A 21,166-nucleotide genomic window follows, 5' to 3' on the forward strand; every position below is an offset into this window, starting at 1 on the left:
CTCCGCCCCTCCCTCCCTCCCTCCCTCCCTCCCTCCCTCCCTCCCTTCATGTGGATATCCAGTTCCCCAGTATCATGTATTGAAAAGACCATCTTTTTTTCTTTGAAACTGCCTTGGTATCCTTGCTGAAGACCATCTGCCTCTATTTGCTTGAGGCTTTATAATCTACTCTGTTGGTCTTCCTGCTTTCCTCTATGCCAGAACCATGCTTTGATCATCACACCTTTGTCAGTAGCTGTCAGATGAACTCAAGAGACGCACACATGATAAGCACATGCTCTATCATTAAGCTATACCTGCAGCCTCTGTTCTTTGTTCTTTTACAAGATAGGTTTGGTTATTTGGGGTTCATTGAGATTCCATTATAAACTTTAGGATGGATTTTTCTATTTCTGGTCTTGGATCACTCTATTGATTGCTCAGAGTAGCATTGCATGTTTTTGTTTTTTTCTGTTGAGTTTTTAAACCCATGAACCCTGATGAGTACCCATATATTTGTGGCTTTAGGTTTCTTTTATGTAGTTTTGTGGTTTCAAAGATAAATCTTTTGCATCTTTAATAGCTATATTCCTCTTTATTTTATTGTGAGCGGGATTATTTGGTTAATTTAATTTCCAGATTCTTTATTGCTAATATGTGGAAATCAGACATTATTTTGTGGCAGTGATCTACACCCTCAGCCCTTCACATTGAATCCTGAGTGTGATGTTGTACTCTGCAAATTTTCTGAATTCATTTACTATTCTTAGATTTCTTTTTTTTTTTTTTGTAGACCATAGGGTTTTCTGTATATGAGTTCATGTCATGTATGGACAGATGGTTTTCACATCGCCTTTGGGTACCTTCATTTCTTTTTTCATGCTTAGAAACCATGTTGAATAGAAGTGGCATAAATCGACACCTTCAATTTCTTTCTGAACTTAGTCTTTACTATTCAGTGTCATGTTGGTTATGAGTTTCGATATAGGGCCTTTGTTATTTTAATAATAATAATAAAGATAATTTGTAATAATTTTGTATGTTTTGTCTCAAGTTTCTTTTAAAAGAACATCAGACTATGGGGAGAATGACTGGTTGGTAGGTTGCCAATTTTGGATAAGTTATTTATCTGGATTTAAATTTTGTCATTTTTAAGCCCAAGAAGGTTGAGTTAGATTTTGGAATCCTTTAGTTATTTTAGATAAACCCGGGAGGTTGCTGAAAAGATGTGTTGGATTTAGTGACTTGAATTGCTATGTGTTATTTCATTTTGACATGGGAGAGTTCATTCAATACAACACTCCCAGCTAAAGTTCTGTGGAATGTCCTCCACAAAGGGCTATGTGCTGTAAAGTTAAGGGTCAGTCATTATTGCCAGGGTTGGTTCTAGTTGGGGAGTAGCTGCCATCTGAAACTGGGGTGTTAGACAAAGAATAGGAGTAACCGATTATGGATGTTTATCTGAGGATGGAACAAGGCAGAGTGGGAAAAAGGCTCATTGCAGCAAAGTGTCTGCTGAGCAAGCTTGAGGACGTGAGTTCGGATCTATAGTCACCCCCATAAAGAAAAGCTGGTTATGGTGGCTCATGTCTGGGACACGGAGATGGGTAGATCCCAAGTGCCCTTTGGCCAGCTAGTCTCGGTGAACCAGTGAGCTGCAGGTTCTGTGAGACAGCTCGTTTCAAAACATTGGGTGGAGAACATCGAGGAAGGTGTTCCATGCCTTTAACTTCCACATACATCCACGACTTAAGTGTACCCATGCATGGACCCACACCGACTTGTAGGGCCGAGGAGATGGAGGAGAGTAGCCGGCTTCAGGAGTGAGTGGGGTAAAGTGATTCAAAAAGGAGGGAGTTTTTGAAAAATAAAGCAGAGGCAAGCCTAAGGAGTGGTTTTCAATAGAAACACTGCTAGCTGGATCGTGTTGCACCCCTGACTTAGCGTGAAGTCCCTAGCAAGGCATTTCTGTGTCTTGGTTTCTGGTGATAGAATTCCAAAGAGCCATGTTGGGACTCCAGGACAAAGGTGCATTCTAATAGGTGAAAACCTAACCACAGATGTATATGAGAATGCACATTCCTGCGTGTGAAGTTGACATAAATATGCCATGCGAAATTCATGGTTACGTTTACAAGTTTCCCAACGTGGTCTAAGAATTCAGAGTTCATAGGGGCACAAAATGAACTGCAAGTCTCTTTCCTAGCGTTCTTCAAAGGCTGGTGAATTTCTGTTTTTAGTTCTTATCACATTTAATAATTTATCTCTGGCCTATTTTTAGATACCCATCAGCCTGAGATTATCTTTTCTCTGCCTCCAGGAAAGGTGAAAGTGTTTCACTAACGTGCTCTTCTTTCTTCCCCAACTCTCGACTCTCACTTCTGACATGCTTTCTTTCCTAATTTTTTTTTTTGTGTGTGTGATTTTAGCAAGCTTTATACACCTAAAATGATCTAGAAGGGATTTAGTTTCAGAACTATGTGTCAAGTTGCAGTCTTTGGCCTCTGGAGTGAGATGAACTTGGAGACCCTGGGAGAGCAGCTGGAACAAATTATCCCTCCATGAAGGGTTGCCAGGAGTGCAAGCTCGATGTGCAAGGCCTTGGAAGGTTGATAGTGAAGGACAGAGAGACATTTTGTGGAGGAAAAGTGTTTCATACTTCCTGCTGTGTTCTTTGCTCAAGGTAAGAAAGGGCCAGAGGCCAGAGGACAAAGGTCTTGTTAGGATTTCTTTCTCATTATGTTAGGAACATATTAAAGTGTTTTAAAAGGGAAAGAAGGTAGTATTATTACCTGGTTCATATTTTAAAAAGGTCATCTGGCAGTCCTATTCAGGATGGGCAGCTATAGGGGCACGAGTGGATGTAGACCGGTTGGTGCTTGCTCACAGCTGTACAGGGCCAAAACCAGTGTAGCCTGACAGATAAATCGGTAGACACATTTAGAGATGGAGCATCCCGCCTCCTGGTGGGTGATTGGGCTGGGACAGGAAAGGAGCTTTGGTATGTAGAAGAAGTCTCTCTTCAACAGAGTTCCACATCTGTATCTCTAGAATCTGTGAATATGGCACCTTCCATGAGAAAGGAGACAGGTATAATGAAACAGATGGTTTTGGAATGGACTAGAATGCGTATGGATCATCTGGGTGGCCTCATTAGAGCACTGAGGCCCACGTGGGGCAGACCGATAGAAGAGGATGTGACTGTGGATGCATTTGCTTGGAGGGACCCTTGAGCCCAGGAGGGTGGTGGTTCCTGGGATGACGGAAACCAAGAAGGAACCATGGTCACTAACACCTTTGCGATAGTCTTGGATTTGGACTTTCGGATGTCCAGAAGTGTTAGATAACAATTTATGTTGTTTGTAGCTGAAATTTTTATAGACATTCAACAGAGCAGGCATATAAAACTAACCCAGAAGTCTGCAAATGCCTGGTGGGCTTTTCCCCTAGGGAATCTGTGAAGGAAGTTCAGAAGCAAGAGGATAGGGTACCCCCCCCCCCACACACACACACTGTCCTCCAAGGATTGCTGGTCACCTTTGTGAGTGACTTAGCTATCATGTCAGAGACAGGTCGGAGTCGGATAGAAATGTGGGGGCCACCATCAAACAAATGACATTTAGGGACCAGGGAGTTTCATCCACCGCAAGGATATTGCCTCAATTGTGGAAAGACAGCTTAGTAACCTCGGAACGCAGGCTCCATTATGACTCTGTTCGCTCTCATTTCTAGCTGTTTAAATTACAGTTGTTTTCTTTTGAGTCACCAAATGACATTTCAAAAGATAATAAGAAGCTGTCACTTCGGGAGGAAAGAAAGTAATTTTAAGCATCCTCTAAAAAAGATCGAAATTTTGGACTGTGCACATAGTTGCATTATTGCTTTCTTTATTATTTTTTGAAGGATGTGTGTGAGCTCGTTTGACAGATTTAAACCTGTACTTTAATTTAGAGGAATCTCTATGGGTATAAAAATTTTAAAATCCTGCTTCTCAGGTGGCTTCCTCTACCTGTGGAAAGAGCCTAAATGTTGTCTTTGTTTTGCAGTCACTTCCTGTTTTATTTGGAATTTATTTGTTGATGGTTGCAAACAGACTTTGAAGATAAGGTTAAAGGAATCTGTGTAAAGGCAGTGTATCTAGAAGAATCGAAATTCACATAGCCCCTGCATATATGAAGTAGGGGTTGTTAACTAAGGGTAGTTCGGGCAATGCCAAGAGGTGCTTTTAAGTTGTCCCACGCTGAAGATCAGGTGCTGGTCTTTTGTGGGTGGAGGCTGGGTTTGTAGGTACCCACTCCATTCCCTACCAAAGAGACTTTCAGCTCAAGGTGTCAGGAGGTTGACGATGAGAAGCCTGGCCAGAGTCCTGTAAACCTATAGAATCTGTACGTTTTGGACTTTGTAGGGAACGGACTAATTTAGTGTTCACTTAAAAAGGAGGGAGAAGGAATATGCTGTAAAGTCTTCATTTAAATGGTATTTTCCTTTTGTGTGTGTGTAAGAAAAAAGTATTACAATTATTATAAGCCTACTTTTAGAAAACCTCTAAGTAGTTTTTTTTGTTATTTATCAAATATTGATAGCATTGTGCCCTCTCCAATCATTACTAACTAAATATCACCCCAAGTAGTTATTTGCTTATCTCAGGTAATAAAAACCACTTGAAATAACTAGAAATAAAAATAATAAAAAATTGAAAAATTACCTAATTTTTGCCTTGTTTATTGGCATTATTAACTATCTTGAATCATTGTGGTTTAAAAAGAAATATTCACGCAAAATCCCCTTGCTTTCATTTGCAGTCTTAAGTACCAGCCCTGGGAATGGATGCAGGAAGAAGAGCTTTGTACAGTGGTCTGGAGGCTTTTTTGCTCCTAGATTTATCAATACAAACTTTGTGTTATTAGTGCCAGTGAGCTAGTGCATGCATGCACGCATGAGAGAGAGAGAGAGAGAGAGAGAGAGAGAGAGAGACAGAGACAGAGACAGAGAGACAGAGACAGAGACAGAGACAGACAGAGACAGACAGAGACAGACAGAGGAGTGGGGAGGGAGAAAGACAGACACATAGACAAGTAGAGATCAGAGGTCAGAGGACAAGTCTCCCTCCACTGTGGATTAGGAGGTTGAACTCAGACTTCCCCACTGAGAAATCTCACCAGCCCCCACAATACAAACCTTGGTGACTAAACTAAATTAGTAAAAGACCATTAGAAAATGACATTATTTAGTAGGATGCAAAATCTATCTTCATTTCTCCAGCCTAAGTACAGGTCTTTGAGATAGAAGCTATAGATGGTGAAACAAAATCTGTTAAGGATGACATTCAAAATCCCACAAGTCCGTCCATGATAATGCATGGCCGATTGTAAGTGACAAATTTGAGAGTAATGATAGCATATCTTCTAAACTATGAAGATGCACTTTCAATAATGCAGAGGTAACATTTTATTATTCCTTGAGAACACTGAGCAGCCACGAACATTGACCTCTGTGGTTTGTAACAAGCTGTGCTTAGGGAGACATTTTTCGAAAGGAAGATTCTCCTTTTGTAGGAGCAAATGTTACAGTTTGTACCAGCTCTGGGGTTACAAGACGACACTTCCAAGCCAGGCGTGGTGGCGCACGCCTTTAATCCCAGCACTTGGGAGGCAGAGGCAGGCGGNNTTCTAAGTTCGAGGCCAGCCTAGTCTACAAAGTGAGTTCCAGGACAGCCAGGGCTACACAGAGAAACCCTGTCTCAAAAAAAAAAAAAAAAAAAAAAAAAAAATGACGGCATTTCACTAGTATGCTTGAAAATGTTGATTTTTAAGCCCCTGAGTAGAGTTGCTTTCTGTTGATTTTTGTAGGTTCTCCCCCATTTGACTTTTTTTTTTTTGCTTTTGACTTAACTCCTAGTTCTGTCACAGAGTATATTTTTTGCTGAATTTCTTTCTTTCCTCAGACCTTACAAAAAAAAGTTACTTATTTTTATTTTTATGTGTTTGAGTGTTTTGCCTGCATGTATGCCATCTGAACACCACGTGTATACCTGGTGCCCCCAGAGGTCAGAGGATGCTCTGGACCTGGAGTTTTAGATGGCTACGGGCTGTCCTAAGGATGCTGGGATCCTGAGTCCCCTGCAAGAGCACGGAGTGTTCTTAATTCCTGCCATAGCTGCATCACACCCAAGTAATTTTTCATAATACATTGTTTGAGAATATAAGGTAATGACCATCATTTCCTCCTTCCTGTCTTCTCACCAACCTCTCCTGTGTGTCTACCCCACCTTACTCTCTTTCAAATTCCTGGGCCTTTTTATCTTTAATTATTGGTGTGTCTGTGTGTCTATATTTCTAAATATCTAAGTATATTCTGCTTAGTCCATATAATGAGACTTGAATGTATCCATTTTTAGGGCTGAGCATTTGGAATTTGATAACCAATTAGTGTACTCCTTATCTTCCCCCTCCCCCCACGAGTTCTTTTTATTGGAAGGTTCATTGAGTTGTTCATGAATTCATATGCTGGATCATTGACTTATTTGTTCATTACTTCTTAGTTTTCTTAGTCCCTTAGTAAACATTCACTAAAGGTTTACCTTTTCTTAACAGCAAAGCAGGGGGCCTTGTTTCCAGTTGTCCTCTCTGCTTCTCCGCTAGAATACCTAATACACATAACAGATGTGCAATGGATGACGAGGTCCTGAGTGCCCATCTTCTTCCCTAACTCAAAGCGTTTCCTGCTCCCTTTGATTCCTCAGAACAAATGCTGTGTGGCTCTCAGTGTCCTTTGTGTCACTCATAACTCATATCAATCCTGTGAGCAGCGTCCATTGATGGCTACCAGAACCCGATGACTTCTGATCAACTCCACTGCCCACCCAGGTCCAACCCACTGACGCTCCTACCTGGATTATTGCCGCAACCTCCCTTTGGACCCTTTGCTTCCTTTCTTGTCACCTGACTTCTTGAGTCTATTGTTAACACCATACCCTTGAGTGAAGTATTAAAACTGAAGACCTGACTTTGCGACTTTATTTCATTCAAAGCACAAGGGAGTAATCTCGCCTTGTGTGTGGGTTCCTACACACCTGACCCTCATTACTTCCCAAACTTCACTGCCTCAGCTGTTCTCCTTCACTCCTTCCGCTGGAATTGGGCTTTCTGCTCTTCTTTGACATATGCAACATTTCTGTGTTAGGGCTTCCACGGGTAGCTGCTGCTTCTGCCTGGAATTCTCAATTGCTAGGTATGTGCATAAGTTAAAACTTTAAATAAGATACTCCTGAGCCTCTTTGACAGGAAACAGGCCTTGGGGTGATTTGAGGAGTGTATTGACACCTGTAGCTTTTGTAAAATGGGGAAATCCATCTTTGGCAGGTCTAGTTTGAAAGTTACTCTTGCCATCCAAAGGGGCAGAAAGAAACACATTGGTAATTGTAGACAAGGTCAGAGTCAGAGCAAAGGACAGAAGCGGCTATAGCCAAACCCAGATAGTCCAGGGAACTTCATAATCTATGTGAGCTCCCGTAGAGAAAAAGAGAAGCTGTACCTCAGTGATAGGCAGCTTGTGGCATGAATCTTGTCAAGGCATCTTAGGCACACTGTAGGTAAATAGTTGCACAGTTCAGATGAACTTGGAGCAGTCCCCTAGGCAAAGCTTGGGAAATACATGCAAATAGAAACAAGAAGTGTGTGGAGATCTGGTCAGAGTCATTGGGAGGAATGGTGGAGTCACAAGCAAGGGGTACCGGGAAAAGTGACTTCTCTAACTGGCTGGGGAGACACATCTGTTTAGTCCCCTCTTAGATACTTGTCTTTAGTGTTTTCTTCATGAGGGAGAACTAGAAATGAATATTTGGATCCACACTCTATCATCTATGGTTTGCCAGATGTAATAGTGCTCAGGTGAAGTGTGTAATTACTGAACCCTGATTCTCATTTTGCATCTCAGATGAACTCTTAACTAATCCTCATGTGGCTAACGTGAGTTAGAGAGCCTTTTGTCCCAGAGAGATGCTGAAGTTGAAAGGAGCTTACTGAGTCGTAGCCACCATTTCAAGGAGTGGAGCAGCAGGCTGGGTTGTTATGGGGTTCTGTCTTTAGCAGGCTAGTTTTCACGATGGCACTCCCGTTACATAAGCAATCCTGAAAAAATGGTATCAAGTCACAGACAGTAAGCATGAAGCACAATCTATTTTCTTTTCAAAGCTTGTATCTTGTTCTCCCTACTCCCTTTGCCCTTCATTTCCCTCCTCCTTATTTTCCTTCCTCTCCTCGTCCTTCTCTTCCTTCATCTTCTCCTTCAGGGGCTGGGTACTGAACCTAGGGCTTCATGCATTCACAAAAAAATGCTCTACCATTAAACAATACCTCCAGACTCACTACTCTTTTTCTTTCATTGAAATTATTAGTGGGTATTTAGAATTCTGGCTAGAGAGACAGGTGGTATTCTTACTTTGGGACAAAAGAGTTGGAGTGAGAGGCCCTATTTGGAGTTGTACCATTATGTGATTTAGGAACTTATGAGGAGAAGGAAGAAGGTGGGTCATACATACCTGAGCTACTAGATTAATGCCTCAAATTAAATGTTACCATTCAGGAAGCCAGCAGAAAGAAACTGCTTCCATGGCAACTGTCGTCATAGTTGGATTCTTACTCGTCTTTCACGCACTACAGGAAAGCCTAAGCATACAGCTGTGGCGATATTAGTGATGCTTTACTCAACTCGGAATAAAATCGCTCTGGAGGCTTGTGAATTTGTCTGTTTTGTTGGCACTGTAAGTTGAATACACAGAAGAGAGTAATTACCAAAGATTAGGGTGTTGAAGATATTTAATATACATGTCCAAAGAGTCTTTGCCACTGATGTAGTCACAGAGCCCTAAAAGGCTGGCTGGATTGCCCTAAAGGAGTAATTTTTCATGGTCCCTTTTCCCTCATAATATTACATGTACCTTCCCGTCTTTGACTCCCCTTTAGAGATTGCAAAGAAAGTTTCAGCGCTCATGAATCATAGTTCTTGTTTATTGGGATGTTTGTTTGGATTATCACTGTCTGTTGCTTCTTTTTCCTCTTTTGTTCTCCTGTTTTCTGTATCAGCCTTTCAGAATACCTCAGGTTGGAGGACGGTAAGAACAGAGAAGTGGGTAAAACTGGGGTCTCTTTATAGTTGGCTGATTTGGAAAGGAGTGCTTGCAGAAGGTTGGCCAGAAGTTTCATGGATATATATAAGGCCATGGTTCCCTTTCTCTGTGTCATCACATCAGTAATTGAATACTGGCCATGTTTCTTTCAGACGCCATTTCTTGGTGAGGTTGGCATAGAGACCAAAGTCAAGCCGTGACCCGCTTCTTTTACCGGGAGATGCTGATCTGTGGCCCGTGAGTGGAGTGTGCTTGGCCCATGTATTGGTCTCGTTTCTGTAAAACAAAAGGAGGCAATAAGGACATGGCTTCAGCTTCCTAGTTTCTGCTAGAGATAGATTGCTTATCAAAATACATTAGCATTTTTGGGTTTATATACGTTTATCACATCTATTGATGTCATGAAATGCTTTTTGATACATTGTCAATTTTGATTCTCACCACAATCTAAATTGCATTTTAATACCCCAGTATACTCTGTGTTTTGCTTTAAAAGCATGTTTCTGATGCATCTGTTTGTTAGCAAGCATTAGAAACCCTTGATAATTTCATCCTATTAAATGCTGGAGTGACGTGATTCTACTTGCTGAGACTCCTCGATAAGCTATTGTCACTTATTTCTATCTTCAGGACTCTCCCTCTTTAAATTCTATTATGCTTGTCCACACTCCACATCTGATGATTAATCTTGCTCATATTTCCCCTTGATGACAGATAATTTTTTGTTATTATTTAATTGGTACATTATATTTTATACGCAGTTGTTTTTCATTTCATGTCCCAGATGGTCATCTTCTTAAATGTGAATCTTAATTTTCCTATAACCTTACATTTTCTGCAATAGCTCATCCATGGTAGATTGCCTCTTCCAACTTGTTAATGGGCTACCTCATAATACTGTGCATTAGAACACAATAGAAGAAGAGCACGTGATGATATTCTCTTCCACGGACTACCTATTTAAGTGTACCTTGGCAGGAATTGTTCAGCAAATTACCTTAATTTGCAAAACTGCCTTCGTGATCCGTTTGCAGCTGTTTCTCTTCTCAGGAAAATGATTCATATTGTTTCAAAGACACAGCACTTGAACAAGGTCAAATCATAATCTGTAATGGTAGTGAGTAATAAAAATACAACATTTTCAAATTTTGCCAAATATAAATGCACATTGGAATTTGCTAGAAGGTAACCAGATAGAGTGGGAGGGAATTTTGAGGTAGCTGGCATTTGTACCCTTTCTAAAATGTTAATAATACAGTCTTTTTCCCCCCCTCTCCGTTCTCAGTCCATGTTACTCTTTTTTAAATTATTAAGCCTTTTCTATGTGACCAAGCTTTTCTAAGTTTCTGTTACATTATGGTCTAATTTAATCCTCATACATATCCTTGTGGTAAGCTATTGTTATTTATATTTTAATGACTAGGAACTATTGAAGCTTGAAGATTTAAGGACTTCTGACATGTACTTGGCATTTTTCACTAATCTGAAGCGAATACTTTGCACTCCTCTGATGTGTGACCTTGGACAGAAATGTCCCTTAATCTTCTATCTCTTTAAAAAAATTTTTTTCTCCCTTATATGAGAAGTAGTAAGAACATGTTTCCTGCCTACTTTTGGTGCATTCTGGGTAAATATGATGGTGGTTTGAGATGATTGAGACACAAGAAGGGGCTGAGGATGCCAGTTCCAATTATTTCGATTTTAAAATTATGTCTGTGTTCGTGTGTCTCAGTGTATTTTGTGCACACAAGAGCAAGGCCCGAGGAAGTCAGAAGGGGACATTGAATCCCAGGAGTTGGGGTTACCACCGAGGGCTGTGAGCTGACTGATGAGGGTCTGGGGACTGAACTCAAGTCCTCTGTAAGAACAACAAGTCTCTAACAGCAGAGCCGTCTCTACAGCCCAAATAAGTCACCCTTAATGTCTCCTCTGTTACTTGAAGGAATGTCTCCATAAAGAACAATATACTTAAGAGAAAACCACTTCCGATTGTCCTCTGCTTCCATAGCTGCATGGATGGAGTGGAGCATCACACCTAAGACACGTGGAGACTGACAACAACAGGCTTTCTGCTGCAGCTTTCTCAATTTTCACCGAGTTCTGAAATCAGGTTTTGTAAGTGGGAAAGCGTAGACTTTCTATTTTCCCATTTTAGTTCTAGTGATAGGCACAGTACAGAGAGCTCAACTCCCACAAAGGCAGAGAATACTGTGTGAGACACGGTTTCATGTCAAATATGTATGTGCTCAAATGACCGTTTTAAATTTTTATAGGTAGTATATATATATATATATATATATATATATATATATATATATATATTTATCTCTATATATTTACATATAGGTATATATATTTTATAGGTGATTCATTTCATTTTTATATCTATTAACTGTCTGTGAATATAAATCTCAACACTGTGCCTCTTCAGCATACGCTGTGTGCCTGATCCAAGCTGCCAGGGTTAGACCACAGCATTGTGTGACGGTAAAGCTTACAACTGCACCTGGCCTAGGATGGGGACAGGCTTTTAAAGTTGCTTAATATGGTAGCATTAGATGTCGTCTACTAGACAAAAAAGAAAGAAAGGAAGAAAAAGGCCAGACGAACAAAAGAGTACTCTCAGACTCCTGAATTGTCTCTCAGCAAAGGCGGGTTGTGTGTATAATTGCTTTTAGTTGTTTTTGTTTATGGAGTGCCTGCAATTTCCCTGGGCCAGATTCTTAGTCAAAAGCAAAGTACCAAAGTGCTGCGGCAACAGCTGTCTCCAGTCCTTCAGGGTGCTAATTCCCAGCCCAGCAATGCGCTCGCTCCTCTGAAATGATGCTTCTTGGCTATAAAACTCTGTGTCCTCCTCCAGTGCCGTTACAGAGAGCATACTTATAAAACCAGGCTGTTTAACACACGTCCTGAAAGGGAAAACAACTGACCTCCTGTGGGGTTCACCAACCCTTCTCTGAAGTAGTCTGAGGATCTCATTTTATACAAACCCCATCGCTCCATTCCTCCTTCAAAAGCGAGGAACAATGCTGGAGGCGGCCGTTGTATTTTCAGCCGTGTGTAGCATCTTGCCAATTCCAAACACTTGTTAGAGCACTCAGAAGGGCTGTGCTGAATTACACAAAACCCTACTCATTTCTGCTATTCGGCTAATTTCCTATTACTTGGGATGTGTGTGTGTGTGTGTGTGTGTGTGTGTGTGTGTGTGTCTGTCTGTNTGTGTGTGTGTGTGTATAAAACCATACATATATATATGTGTGTGTGTGTGTGTGTGTGCATGTATGTATTTATGTGTGTAAATAAAAATGTATGATTTATCCTGCAGTGGCAGGAATTCCGGCCAGCCTCAGTTACTTGGTGAATTTGAGTTTAGCCTGACTGCTTAAGAACCTGTCTCAAAGCCAGGCATGGTGGCACATGACTTCGACCGGCACTTGGGAGGCAGAAACCAGCAGATCTCAGAGTTCTAGGACAGGCAAGGCTACACAGAAAAACCTTGTCTCAGAAAAACAAACAAAAACAAACAAACCAACCTGCCTCAAAGATAAAAAGACATGCATAAGTAGACGTGCACAGAGTATGAAGGACTCACTTGGCTTCATTATATTGAATATTTCAAATAAAAAAAAAACACCTTAAAACTATATAATTTTGTTAACAAAAATCTCATAAAATGAATGCCATAGCTGATTTCAGAAATTAAAGTCTGTTTATATGTGGTGTCAAGGGCAGCACAGGGATAACGGGAGGATGGAGAAAGAAGCCCCCGCCAGCCGTGGCCGAATGCAGAATCCGTGCTGTGTGTGTGTACCGGGGCATTGTGAAGAACAGTGGGAAGATGCACCGGGTGCAAGAAAATGACATCATTTAAAATGGATGCAGCTCTATTAAGTGAATTCACAGGGTTTTTTTGTTTTGTTTTGTTTTGTTTTGGATAATATGAGCAAAGAAGATCAGTATATAGAAGAAATCTTATTTTATAGAAAAATGTGCAGCCTGCCTGTTAAAAATGAAGTAAGTTAAAATGTTAAAACACCTGCATTGATAAAGATAATGAACTAGATTTTTTTTTTTAAACCCCTGTGGAAAACAGGCTGTGTTGTTGCTGGTGTGGCTGAACCTCAGTGGTTCCAGAGAGGACAGTAATGAGTTCATGCATATGGAGGGTGATGGCGATGAGGATGGTGATGATGATGACAACGATGATGATGGTGGTGATGATGGTGGTGGTGTGAACTTGATGCTGCTGAGTGAATGCTAGGAATGAGCATTTGAAGGAAAGGTGGCCATCTTGGCCCCACATGCACATTTGTTACCATATGTCACTGAGAGTGTCATACAAAGCCTTCCAGTGGGCAGGTCACCTTTCCAGGTCCTTTGACATTTACTCTGCAAGTTACTTGCCTACAGGGCACACACTTTTTAAAAACTGAAAAGCGTTCTCTATTTCCACATTTATCTGATCCTGTTTTTGAAAATACAATTTTTGTTCTCCTTATACGTGGAGTCTTTATTTAACTTTTGAAATTTTATTCAAATAGCACTTTGTCAGAGATGCCTTTCCATGGCTGCTGTCCTGGGTGTGGTTACCCCCAGACTGTGGCTCAGCCTTGGCACTGAGTTCCCTGGGGCCATGTCTTCTGGTGGCTGCCATCTTTACCTGTTAGGCTTCTTCTTAGCGCTTCTGCAGTGAACTTCCTGGAAGGGCAGAGGGCAAACCCGGTGCCATTTGCTAAATATTGCCTTGGATTCTGCCACATTGAAGCTTGTCATGTTGACTTGCGATAAATTCAGCCGTAATCAAATTGTGTAAGTCCAAGCAGTTGCACAAAACAGACGTGCCGTGTTTACCAGTAGCCTACCCTATTTCCCAAAGGGTCCTCTTGGTGTTTGCATTTGTTTCGTTGCTTATTTGCTAGACAAGAAGCTTTCCCTGGTTCGATATCAGGTTCTTAGACTTTATAAGGAAGCTTATTAGGAGGTTTTATGGATCAGACTGGTTAAGCTAAGTTGCCACAAGTGAACAAACAGTTCCCTGTTATATAATATTTTTATGAGGAAAATATGCTTAAGTACTTATATTCTCAGGAAATAAATTTTAGATAAAAAAGAAAGCTTTTGAAAACCATAGCTGAAAAATCTCTTATTTATTCATCTGTATAAATGTCTTCAAGCAAAAATTGATGGTGTGGGATACAAAATGAATTCATGTAAAGATTATGCAGTTTGTTTTGGGTATATGGATGGTCTACTGCAGTTGAGAGAGATCACACTTGACAAGACAGATGTTTCTTGTTTTTATGTTTAGATGTAGGAATGTCGGACAAGCTTGGTGACCTTATTCTGTTTGGTTTGGATCTTGAAATGGCAGCTGATGGTGTTAGGGTAGCAAGAAGCACTTATTGGTTTGTATTTGAAATTTAGTATGTGTTAATTGCCTTTAAAATTCTGTTTACTGAGTTTATTGAGTAACCAGCAGTTGTGCATTGACTGAAGTAAAAACCATAGCTTTATTGATGGTGTTTTTATGACTGTGGCAAGATAATGGCCTTGGCAATACATGTTTGATGAGTTATTTGAAGAGTTGGACAGTTTGGGGGGAAAGATCATTAATCTACAATCACCTGTGACATGTGTCGTGGTGCTCACTCCATGGAGGGAGTGGAAGGATGCAAACATCCCGCCAGACAGAGGGGGAATAAAGTGTTCCTGTGCTCTGAGGACCAGAGTTCTTTCTGAGGGTATGTGTGATGGAGGATGACTGGGATGCCTTTGAAGGATTGGGGGAGCATTTAATAAATAATAATAGAAGAGAGGGCTGCGAGGAGCCTGGAATGGCAACGGGATGGGGACTGGGAATATAAAGTCTTTAGAGGATGTTTAAGTTGGCTGCCAGCTACCAGGCAAGAAGCACTTTACCTCTTCTTTGGTGTTCCCTCTGCATTAGGCCTTTGCCTATATCCTTGTCGTCTTCTTCTTCTTCTTCTTCTTCTTCTTCTTCTTCTTCTTCTTCTTCTTCTTCTTCTTCTTCTTCTTCTTCTTTTTAACTTGGTAGAATGACAAAGGAAAGCTTTATGCTGGATAATATACTTCAACAGTTCTTCATTGATTTGTTCATTTACATTATTCAGGGCACTTCTCTGACCTATGCGCATCTCTTAGCAACTGCTAAATATGATTCTGGATTATTGTTGGGTTTTGAATGAATGCATCAATTGCAGATGCGTGACTCTTACAAGGGGATGTACACATAGTCTTCCTAAGGGGTTACATTTCAAATGCTTTCAGAAGTCAGAAGGCTGTGCCAATACACTTTATTGACCTATTTTGCTAATAATGTCATATAGAGAAAGTTCCTCTCCCACAGAAGGGCAGAGTGCTGATGTGATTTCTCATGCAGGAAACTCTATTTGGGGGCACAAAACAGTCTAAAGTCAAACTTTAATTTGAGTTCTGTACAATTTATCTCGGTCACTTTGGACACCCAGCAGGGCATGCTGCTGGTTTTTTGCCACAGTGGCTTTGTTTTGGAGGAACAGTTTTCTTGGAGTGTTTCTTTGCTGCTCACATGGTGGGTCTTCCAAGTAGAACCAAGGTGGCGTGCCCAGTCATTTAAAGAGATGAGTTAATACATAAAGATGCATTAAAAAGTCTACATAAAAATGCTTGTCCTGTTAAATATCTCTTAAGGCTCCTTCTGTCTTTTTACCTTTAGGCTGTCCATCTGGCCCAGGCAAGCTTCCAGATCGAAGCTTTTGGCTCCAAGTTCATTCTTGACCTCATACTGAACAAGTAAGTATACTACAAATCCTCCTAGGAGGCGGGGACAGTAAAACTTCATTTCTAAGATGCATCAAAACAATGCCTGTGCTGAAGCAACTGATATTTTCTAGTACATTATTTGGCAAAGAATATGAAGAAGAGAGAGTAGACTAGTAGGTGCATCTTTATTTTCCTTTCCTGAAATAAGACATTTAACATGTTCCCAAATAGAGAACTTACATATGATTCTTAATAACTTTTTACTGAGTTGTTGATTTCAGATTTTTGTACACATATAAGGAATATTCTGATTACTGTAACTTCACCTTTTCTAATCTCTTCCCCACCTCAAATACCCACCCAGTCCCATCCCCCTTCAAGCCTCCTTTCCACATTCATATCTTATCTTCTTTTTTTGAGACCCACTGAGTTTTACCAGAATTGGATGTGTGACAATGGAGTTTGAAACTACCCTCTGGAGTCTGGTGGGCATATCAGTTGGTCCATACCAAAGACAATCACCGCCTCTCCCTCAGAGTCCATCAATAGCCAGTAGTTCAGTAAGGAGGGATAGGGCCCTGTGAGCCCCTCTCTGATCTATGATTGACTCTTGAGGGGCCTAGTCTTGCCATATTGTAATTTTAAAAAGGGTAAATGTTCGAAGTAATACTAGTTAATTGAATGCTAACTGTAGTAATTACTATATAAGAAGCATAACAGATTACCGATTAAAGCATAATTAGACTTAAGTCTAGAGATTTCTCCCATTTTACTTTTTATAATACAACACACGTGACTTCTGTAGGAAGAAGAAAGCAAGCAATGATTCACCTGTGTCTAGTTTGAGAAGGTTCTTTGCTTCATAATTCCCCACTGATGGAGATTCTTTGAAACTTTGTACTGATGAAAATTTATCCCACTGTCTCTATGCCTGTGTTTATGTTGATATTTAAATGCTTTTTCCTAAGGTGGAAGAATCTGTACAGGTGTTCCGGTGCAAAGTGTGAACAAACACTCTTGTTTTTGGTGAAGGTGGTTTCCCATCTGAGTCTCTTTACTTACAGACACTAGATAGGATTTTCAGCTCTCATCAGTAGTTTAAACAGGGCTGCATTTTACAAGAAATAATTACTTAATGTTACCAGACACTGAAATGCAGGTGACTGCAGCCAACATCTGAGGAATTGCAGAGGACTATTAAATTTCTAGTATGCCAAATTCTGTCAGCTCTGCAGAAAAAAGTTGCAGAGTAAGCTTGGGTGCTCCTTACTCAAGTGTTCTTGCAGCTTTAAGTCAGAATGAATCAGCAGAACTCAGAATGTCTGTGTTAAAGATATTGCAGGTTTTCTCCTTTGGTTGATTTCCAGTTCACCATGCTCTGTCAGCAGTGTGCCTGCATAAGAGATCGTCTTGCCAAGCCCTCTGCTCTGCTGAGTACCAGGATGAGGCTAATTTTAGTTTGTCTCAGTCCTCTCCATATCTGATGCTGCCCGAGGAGGAGGTTGCAGTCAGTACTGCAGTGGACTTTGGAGGGCAGCTCTGCTTACCATTGCACCACCACTGCTGCAGCAAATGCTGTGTATTCTGAATAGTAAAATAGCATGACTGCAGCAGAACTTCCCAGTCAAAGAGGCGATGTCTGAGAAAGGGTCTTGTGGGATGCCCAGGGTATTTAGAGTTACAGAGGCAGACCAGGAAGTATTCATTACCTAACATTTAACATGCTGAAGAATCAGATTGAATACCTATTATGAATATCCTTCCTTGAGGAATTGAGTCTAGTTGGGGATGGTTGACAGAGAGATAAAAATAATAGAAGAGTGTGGGGTGTCTTGTGCTAAAGGTTAATGTGGAATGCTATAGTAGTGTGACCAAGCCAGTCAGGACAGTCAGTGAAGAAAGGCTTCTTATCTGTAGCCAAGGACAGCATTGGGAATAGGTTAATTGCTCAACAGGCACTGTCTCTTTGCACGCAGATGACTAGGGATTTCACTGGAAGACGCATGCATGTTCATATTAGAAAGAGTTGTCTCATCACTTGTAGACTCTCACACATTCATGAGCATGTTCAGTAGGAGACAGGAATAAACTTCCTCATAAATCACATGTTTAAAAATGGTTGGTGGTTGTAGCCAGAGAATATCAATCCTCATATACAGAATTTAGCATTATAATTAACAAAGTTTATACTTTGGGTAACTGGAGTAAAAGTCAGCAGATTTGCTTGGATTAAAATGGTGCCTGATGTGATCACAATAACAAAACAACTTAAAAGGATGCCAGGAGGCATTTAAAGGGACAGCATCTTATTTCACATGCACCTAAAAGTTCTACTTTTATGGCTAACTGACACACCAAGGAGAGGCAGCTCTTCAGGCAGGAGGAATATGAAAATACAAGTTAGAAGGGGTAATGTTGGAGACCTATTTTGTAAGATATGCGGATCATGTCTTACATCAGCAAGGCAAATATTGAGAAATGGGGTGGGGGGGGCAGATGGAGAAGATGGAGAAGTACATCCAGGCATTGAAAGGTCAAGAGAGACAGTAAGATGGATTATCTTTTTGGGTATGATATTTATTAGAGGAATCATTAATACCACAGATAAACAGATGGGTATGGTGGGGCTCTGAAGAGAATTAAGACCCACAAGGCTAAGCAAGGGTCCCTTCTTATATGTTTCAGAGCGTATGGGGAAATACATGGTATGAAGTTGATGGTTAGCCCATAGTTGTGCTTCCAGTCACAACTATGTTTCTGATTCTCAGGCAGCAGGAGGAGTGGGAAAGCTTAAGTCTTTAGTTAGTTAGTGTGTGCTTATCATACAACATGAGACACCTTACTTAGCCTTTGATTGCTAAACGTGCTTGGTAAGATTCCTTTGGGGAATTGAGGACTGCAGACTCACAGATAGCATGGCAGGGTGCCTGTCATTTCTATTATAGCAAATAAAAGGGTATATAGAGAAAGGAGCCTGCCCTTTGTTGAAATTTTCAAAAATTACAAGGGTAAGACAGCGGGAGATAATTCTGATGCTCTAAGCCAAGGGGTAGCTCAACTTGTTGGGGTTTGTGACCCAGGTCTAGAAGCTCCTGACATGGAAAAAACAGTACTTAGGAGATGATTAAAGGGCTTACTCAATGGTTAAAGAATGGGAAAGAGAGCCGGGCTTGGTGGTGCATGCCTTTAATCCCAGCACTCAAGAGGCAGAGGCAGGTGGATTTCTGAGTTCAAGGCCAGCCTGGTCTACAAAGTGAGTTCCAGGACAGCCAGGGTTATACAGAGAAACCCTGTCTTGGAGGAAAAAAATGGGAAGGAGGGAACTTTGCTCACAAATCAATCTTTGAGTTTTACAGAGTTGAGTTATGGATACACAGGACTGAGAGAGAGAGATAAACTATATAAAGAGTGATACACCTGAGAACAAGGAAAGGACATTCAGGAACTCAGTGCTACCTCTTTCCACTCCTTTCAAGTCTGATATTTCTTGATTTGGAGCTGAAGGAGGAGGAGAGAGATTAGGTTAAATTAGAATGTTAGAGTTATGGACAAATCATTTCTCATTGGTTAGCATGTTTGTTTATGGAGCTGAGTAGAGTCAGATCTAAAGGTTAAGACAGAAGAGAAGGAGGAGGAGGGGAAGAGGAGAAGGGGGAGGAGGAAGAGGAGAAGGAAGAAGAAGAGGAGAAGGAGGAAGAGGAGGAGGAGGAAGATGAGCAGCAGCAGGAGGAGGAGGAGAGGAGGAGGAAGAGGAAGAGGAGGAGGAAGAGGAAAAAACCTAACTAAACCACCAGTAGGCAACAATAACAATAATAACAACAACAAAAACTGACAAACCTCAGACAGTATGACAAGAAAAATGCCAAACCTTTTTATCCTTTTCCAGTTACCCAAGAGGGCATAGACAGGTCTCAGTACAGGGTCAACAACCTTAAAGTTCCTTAAAAAGTAACCCAGAAAGTCACTATGATTATAGCCCACAGAGCAGAGATGTTATTCATGGGGGAATCTAGTGGGCATTAATTATGTGTCACCTAGAGGCCTAGTGTTCACAATTAGTGATCTTGATGCTGACTAAAGCAAGTGAAGCTTGAGCATTTAAATTTTTTTCTTTGATAAAAACTCATGAATGGTCTGGAACTTATGCTCAAGTACTTGGGAGTCATTCCCAAAGTTGTAAAAAGTCAAGGGTACTAAACAGGAGTCTTGTTCTCAGGCAATGCTAAGACACACAGAGAGGGGATGCTTGTAAGGAGTCTTCAGTTGGTAAAAATCATTAGAATTGGTTTGATGGGAATGACAAAGCAGAAAAAAGGAGCTAAAGCCTACAGAAGTGTCTTGATTAGTTTGTATCTAGAGGGTAGTTTAATAAAACTAGTGGAGAAATGTGAGCTGGAGGGAGTTGCCTTGCGAGTCACTTCCATATAAACATTAATGACAAATATGTCTCTAAATGGAGGAGGAAAGAGGCAGAATAAAGAGAGCTGGGAGATAGGCAGGAGGTGGGGAGAAGGACCTGTGAAGGAGACAAGTGACTGCGGAAGTAGGAGGAGAATCTGCAGAGTAATGATGTTGACAGTTTCAGAACTGAAAGATGTTATTCACGTCATTATCTGCAGTTGAATGCTCTAGTAAGTTAAGCAATAAGCATCCTTTGGATTTACCAACTGATTTGTCACTGGTGGTTGTGAGAGAATGGTTTTAGTAAAGCCGGGGGTTGTTGGGGGAACCACTTACGTAATGTGGAGATAGCACGTGGCCACTGAAGGATTGGGTGAGTGTAGAGGAATTTTAATCAAGCAACATAGCAGCTTTGGCATGGGATCACATCCAAAGATGTAATCTGGCCAGCATGCAGACACACCCTGGATTACAGTATGATCTGCTGGAATACAGACACACACACCCTTAACACACACATTCAATTCCAAACAATGAAGGTAAGGTTAGGTCGTAGAGGAAGCAGCCATATTTGAAAGTGGCATTTGGGGGGCAGACAAGCTGACAAATCAGAAAGATTTCACAGAATGAGTCAGAGATAGAATCTGCCCAACTCTCACGTGCACAGCAGAGGAAGAGAGGCTACATAAGAGCGGCAAGAGAGAAAGAGAGGTGTGGTGTGGTGTGGTGTGGTGTGGTGTGGTGTGGTGTGGTGTGGTGTGGTGTGGTGTGTGTGTATGGGCAGTTTTACCTGGACAGTTCAATAGAGACAGGTTACAGAAAGAATATGCATACAGGTGAAGACAGGATGAGTCAGAGAATGGGAAGGAGCCAGAAGATTAGAACAGATTGCCGAAG

General features: G+C 41.1%; 1 protein-coding gene across 5 annotated transcripts in view; it reads left to right on the plus strand.

Moving 5' to 3' along the window:
* Adam23 (ADAM metallopeptidase domain 23) overlaps nt 1-21,166 on the plus strand; it is a 145,037-nt gene that overhangs the window by 15,901 nt on the left and 107,970 nt on the right. For all 5 annotated transcript variants that reach the window (XM_021197388.2, XM_021197387.2, XM_029538659.1 and 2 more), the window contains exon 3: nt 15,822-15,898. In XM_021197388.2, the coding sequence (XP_021053047.1) occupies nt 15,822-15,898 (77 nt within the window). The remainder of the gene's footprint in view (nt 1-15,821; nt 15,899-21,166) is intronic.

This window comes from Mus pahari, chromosome 5 (genome assembly GCF_900095145.1).
Source record: "Mus pahari chromosome 5, PAHARI_EIJ_v1.1, whole genome shotgun sequence".
In the NCBI taxonomy this organism is placed as follows: domain Eukaryota; kingdom Metazoa; phylum Chordata; class Mammalia; order Rodentia; family Muridae; genus Mus; species Mus pahari.